The sequence below is a fragment of the Dipodomys ordii genome, unplaced genomic scaffold (assembly GCF_000151885.1).
Source record: "Dipodomys ordii isolate 6190 unplaced genomic scaffold, Dord_2.0 Scaffold167, whole genome shotgun sequence".
Classification (NCBI taxonomy): Eukaryota; Metazoa; Chordata; class Mammalia; order Rodentia; family Heteromyidae; genus Dipodomys; species Dipodomys ordii.
In genome coordinates this window covers 1,373,744-1,379,743 of record NW_012267383.1, presented here as the reverse complement: position 1 = coordinate 1,379,743, position 6,000 = coordinate 1,373,744, and the positions used below count along the sequence as shown (strand labels likewise).

At 45.0% G+C, this 6,000-nt stretch overlaps 1 protein-coding gene across 1 annotated transcript in view; it reads right to left on the bottom strand.

Moving 5' to 3' along the window:
• Nucleotides 1–1,966: 1,966 nt before the first annotated feature.
• Ipo8 (importin 8) overlaps nt 1,967–6,000 on the bottom strand; it is a 44,317-nt gene continuing 40,283 nt past the window's right edge. The window contains exons 20-21 of the mRNA XM_013033439.1: nt 4,809–4,925; nt 1,967–2,459 (exon numbers count right to left, since the gene is read on the bottom strand). Of these exons, the coding sequence (XP_012888893.1) occupies nt 2,362–2,459; nt 4,809–4,925 (215 nt within the window). The 3' untranslated portion in view covers nt 1,967–2,361. The remainder of the gene's footprint in view (nt 2,460–4,808; nt 4,926–6,000) is intronic.

The window sequence follows — 6,000 nt, the reverse complement described above, 5'->3', positions numbered from 1 at the left end:
TGTACTGGTACCCGGTATGCTAATGGCTTTTTACCACCTGCCCCCAACTCCACATCTCAGCAAACATTGCATGCAGGAGATTGCAGAATCCTGGGCGTCAGTCTGCATTTTATTTTACAGTACATTCATGGAAGTTCCCGCATTGCCAAGGTAACCAGATCACATTCAGATTAGCAGTGCTGACACAACCACTACACCACTGCCCTGACTTCCAGAACCACAGGGGTGACGCACAGAACCACAGCTTTCTTTTTAATACTGCTGATGACAATACAGCCATCTACAATCATGACCTGTATGATCCAGTGTGAGCCAAGATTAAATCTTGGAGGACAGAGGGGGAAAGACAAGTTCTAAAGCCCCCTAAAATTCCCCAACGCCATCTGTGTTTTGTGAAAGGGGGAGTGTTCATTTTCCATGCCTACCTAGAGAAGGAATGAAAAATGAGTCATGCTACTCTGTAAGTCATAGCTTTTCAAGCTATTTGTGTAAAAAGCACTTGAACAACCTAAAATTTTTTTAAGGAGTTAATATGTATAAATAAGGAAGTTAATATGTATAAATAAGGAATAGCAATATACGGATCACTTGGGGGGAAAAAATACTGTCACTGATGGAAAATTGAAGTGGTACACATTTCACAAAAATGGAAAATGATGGATCACAGCTGGGAATGTCAGGTCCTGAAAGTATAAAAGACTTCATTTTGCTGAATTAAAACCTTCCGTCCACACCGTTCTCTACAAGTCATCTTACACCATTGCCCATCTGATATAGATCACCAATAAACCCAAGCCTTAAATTAGGATACTAGCTTGAAATTTAACATTGTCAAAGAACATCCAGATGTGAGAAAACACCGTAAGTTAGCTTTCTTGACCATCTTGCTAAAGAAAAATGTATCAGCTGAGTGGAGCTGTGGCTCAAGTGGCTCCAGCATGAAAATTCAGGGACAGCACCCAGGCCCTGAGTTCAAGTCCCAGAACTGCCATCAGGGGGAAAAAAGTATCAGCTGAGCTTCATGGCTCGTGCCTATAATCCCTGCTCTTAAAAAGCAGAGGCAGGTGTACTGTGAGCTTGAGACTAGCCTAAGACTGAGACCCTCCCTCTCCTAAAAAAAATAAAGATCCTAAAATGCTTTAGACTTCAGTGAAATAGCTGGAATGATGAGTTACTGAAGATGAAATCCACATCTGAAGACAGAGTGGGCTCACATAACATCTGTCTCCTAGATGTTCAAAGTGGGTTAGTACTGTACTTCACTGTGTAAACAAAACTTGCTGTTTGTTACCACTCATGGTCACTGAGTCCCAACTGCTCAACTTTTCAGAGTAGTCTCTGGCCAAGAAACTACTGAATATTGAAGTTGCCAAGTTCTGAACACAAGTGATACACATGGTTATTGATCCTGAAATACTTACCCCATTTCAAGTCAGAAAAACAAGATGAAAAAGGGAATAAAACAGGTGTGTGTGTGTGTGTGTGTGTGTGTGTGTGTGAGCGTGCCAGTATTGAGGTTTGCACTCACAACCTAGGCACTGTCCCTTAGCTTTTTCTAGCTCTACCACTTGAGCCACAGCTCTACTTCTGGCTTTCTGCTGCCTAGCGAGAGGTAAGAGTCTCACGAACTTTCCTGCCAGGGTTGGCTTTGAACTTCAATCCTTCAGATCGCAGCCTTGAGTAGCTAAGATTACAGGCACAAGCCACCGGCACGCAACAAAATACTTTTAAGAAAGTCACAAACAATGAAGAGCCAGAGCCAGTGCATATTTTGCAACCCTGAAGTGAGCCCCCTGCTCAAGAGTGGTCAAAGGTGGAGTTTTTTGAAATCAGAATGATTCTCAGTGTAAGTGCTCAACAGTAAATTCACAGAGGAAAATGTACAATATATCAACATATAACCAAAGTTTACAGTATATCTAGAAATACATTTTATGCTTTTTTAAAAAAAAAAGCTACAACACACTCCAGAAAATTTTTTCAGAGAATTCATGTACAACAGAAGGCACTGTTCCCACGTGGGTCCGCTGATTCTGCATGGCAAAATAACCTGAGACACACAGGCCTATTCAGTCCTCTAGAGGTCGTCTTGGGGCTTTCCAGCCTCTGGATGCTTTATCCTTTTCCATGTAATGATTTCTGTGTTGCCTTTAATTTCATACACGACAGTAGCTGTTGAGAAATACATACTTCAAGGTGAGAAGGGCCAAAGGGGAAAGGGAGAGTAGCTATGCCGGCACTGGCACCAAACGGGCACTCTGCAAAGCAGCTCCCTGTCTCCCTATCCTCGACCCTCACATGTCCACAGTCCAGTGTGAGATCAAATGCAGTGGTGACATGGGGACAGCTCTGATCCCGCCTTCATTCACTGCTGGGCACTGTTCCAAAGTTAAAGGCCGAGAGGACACCTTTGTTTTCAAATGTGAAGCCTCCTTGCAGTTCAATCTTCTTCTTTGCCTCTAGCAATACCAAAAGAGAAGGGAGGGAAGAAACAACAGTACTTCAAGTGAGAGTCAAAAATAACGGCAACAGCTGGGTGCCAATGCCCACACCTGTATTTCTAGCTACTCAGGAAGCTGAGATCTGATGAGCACAGTTCAAAGCCAGCTTGGGGGGGGGGGGGGAAGGGGAGGGCAGGAAAGTCTGTGAGATTCTTATCTCTAATAAACTACCGAAAACTGGAAGTGGTACTGTGCTCAAGTGGTAGAGTGCTAGCCTTGAGCTGAAGAGCTGAGGAACATCAACCCAGAGTTCAAGCCCCATGACCGACCAAAAAAAAAAACAAAACACACAACAAAAAACCGCAACAGAGCCATATTCATGTATGTGTGTGTGTGTGTGTGTGTGTGCGCGCGCACACACACATGCACACACATGCACGCACGCACGTGCTGGCCTGGGTCATATCCCTGAACTTTTGTGCTTAAGGCTAGTGATCTACCACTTTTGAGCTGCACCTCTATTTCTCCTGCCCAGGCTGGCTTTGAACCGTGATCCTCAGATCTCAGCCTCCTGAGTAGCTAGGATTACAGGCGTGAGCCACCAGAGCCCAGCAAACCAGATTCTTTATGCACTTAGAACTGGAACTCAAAGCATTAGTTAACTACTAAACTGAATATCAACATTTTTTTCCGTTTCCTTTTTTTTCCTGGTACTAGGACCTGAACTCAGGACCCCACTCTGACTCAGCACTCTACCACCTGATCCAGGCCTTCAGCCCAGCCTTCTGCTGGCTAACTGGAGATGGGGGTCTCTCAGATTTTTCTGCCTGAGCAATCTTTGATCCTCGAGATCTCAGCCTCCTGAGTAACTAGGACTGTAGGCATGAGCCATCAGACCAACAGCCATATGTAATGATGATTACTATCATTGGAAAAACTGTTTGAAGCTGGACTCCAAGAGCTTCATGGTCTCTCCTGCTGAAAGGGCTCAGATGTTGCAGACCAAAACTGGCACAGAATCTGACACTGTCTCCGCAGAGGAGTCCGAGTTCTCAACTCTTAACTGCCTAAATGATACTAAACAATTTGGTAATCACAGTCTTATCCATTGACAATCGAGGAATGGTTGTAATAATTTCAACATAAGAATCACCAACAAAGCCCAACAAACAAAGAACTACTATGACTTGGATCTTAATTGTACTAAAGGCCCATATGTGACAGAACTGGTTACCAGTCCATGGTTATAATGTGAGGTAGTTGAGCTTTTAAGAGGAAGAGACAAGCTGGACACCAGCTACTCCCACCTGTAATCCTAGCTACTTAGGATGCTGAGATCTGAGGATCACAGTTCAGGGCCAGGCTAGGCAGGAAAGTTGGAGAGACCTTTATCTCCAATTAACCACCAAAAAGCTAAAAGTAGAATTGTGGCTCAAGTGATAGAGCACCATTCTTAAGCTAAAAAGCTCAGGATCCCTAGGCCCATACCCAAGCACACACTCATACCCACACACACACACACACACACACACACAAAATCTCTTCATTCAGAAGAGGCAGGAAGACTAAGAGTTCAAGGCTAGGGGTCTGGGAAGACGGCTCAGTGGTAGAGCGCTTGCCTTGCTTGCCTGAGGCCCTGGATTCAATTCCTCAGCACCACATAAGCAAACAAAAGGAAAAAAAAAAGCCAGAAGTGGTGCTGTGGCTCAAGTGGTAGAGCACTAGCCTTGAGCTGAAGAGCTGAGGGACAGCACCCAGGCCCAGAGCTCAGGGCCCATGACCGGACCCCCCGCCCCCCCCCAAAAAAAAAAGAGAGTTCAAGGCTAGCCTGGTCTGACTACATATAGTGAGATCTCAAATCACACTCAAACAAACAGTAACAAAAAAAGACTACCACACAACAATGACAACTCCTCATTATTATAAATGGTTGGTGCTGGCCCTGGGGCTTGAACCAGGGCCCAGGGCCCCCACTTGCCTGTTTTGCTTAAAGCAGGCATTCTATCACTCAAGTCATAGCTCTATTTCCTGCTTTTTGGTGGTGAATTGGAGATAAGAATTTCATGGACTATCCTGCCTGCACTGGCTTCCAACTGTGATCCTGAGATCTCAGCCTCCTGATTAGCTAGAGTTATAGGTAGGAGCCACTGGCACTCAGCCTTTCCACAATCTGTTTTTTGTTTGTTTATGTGGTCCTGAGGAATCAAACCCAGGTCCCCATGCAGGTTAAGCAAGCACTCTACCACTAAGCCACATTTATAGCCTTTCTCCCCAATTTTTGAAACTGTATTTTGGTGCCACCTAGCTCATTGAACAAGGATCAACTAGTGCTCTGACGTGCATGCAGGGCAGAGATGGCTGGCTGACCTGCCACTGTCCTCCGATGCTCTGCCAGTGTGTACACCTCCTGTAGTGTTCTCTTCTGGTCTTCGCTGAGAGGTGCCATCAGTAGTTGGTACCAAGCCACATCCCGATTCTGAACAGCTGCACCATGGCAGTGGTGGGGAAGAGGAGGAGAGAAGGAGAACAGTGATGATCATATCAGAGGAAAACTAGTGGCATGCAATTATTTCAGATGGTAAGAGACAGGGTAAGAAAACCATCCTGACAAAGGATGATTGTATATGTGTATGTGCAGGTACTGGGGCTTGAACTCAGGACCCTGTGTTCTTGCTTAGCTTTTTCACTCATGTCTTCCACTTCATGTCTGTCTGTTGGTGGTTAACTGGAGATAGGAGGTGAACAGAACTTTCCTGCCCAGGCTGGAACCTTGATCCTCAGATCTCAGCCTTGTGGGTAGCAAGGATGACAGGCGTGAGCCACTGGTGCCTAGCTCCAACGATGATTTACAAGTGCCCGACTATGTGGGGTATCAAGGGAAGGTTAGGATAGCACAGATCTCTAGTTTGCCTAATTCTGTCTTCTTCTGAGAGTTTTCCTAACTACTGGTGTAGCCTCAAATGCAGACCTTAGCAAACCATGTCGGCACTTATTAACCTCTAACCTGGGTGCTCTCATTCCAGTCATAGCAGCAGCACTGCTTGTGAACCCAAGAGAGTAAAATTGACCCTTAATATGATCAATCTTATAAGGACTCCAGGCATTCAGTGAGTCCACAGGGGGACCCTCTTGGGGGAGAATACAAAGCCACAATTTTTGCTTCTGTGCCTCTGATCATAGCCAATATTATTTATTGAAGTGGCAATAAGAGGTTCTTTGCCTTTGTTTGCTCATTTATCTGTCTTCAGGAGGGTAAAGGGAGGCACAGAAATGGAGGGACAAAGGGTGAACAAATGCAGCAGTGATACTCGCTGGATGCTATGTTGAAAATGAACTCTACAACTTGTGGATGAGAACAGGAAGTAAAAACTGGGAGAGAGTAAGAGAAGAGGTGACACTGTCCAAAAAGAAATGCACTCATTACCTGACTTATGTAACTGTAGCCCTCTGTACATCACCTTTATAGTAACAAAAAATTAAACGTTAAAAAAAACTTAATTATCCTTTAGGCAGAATCCTCCCTTTCAGCACCCGGGCTTTGTTGCTTTGTTTGACCTCC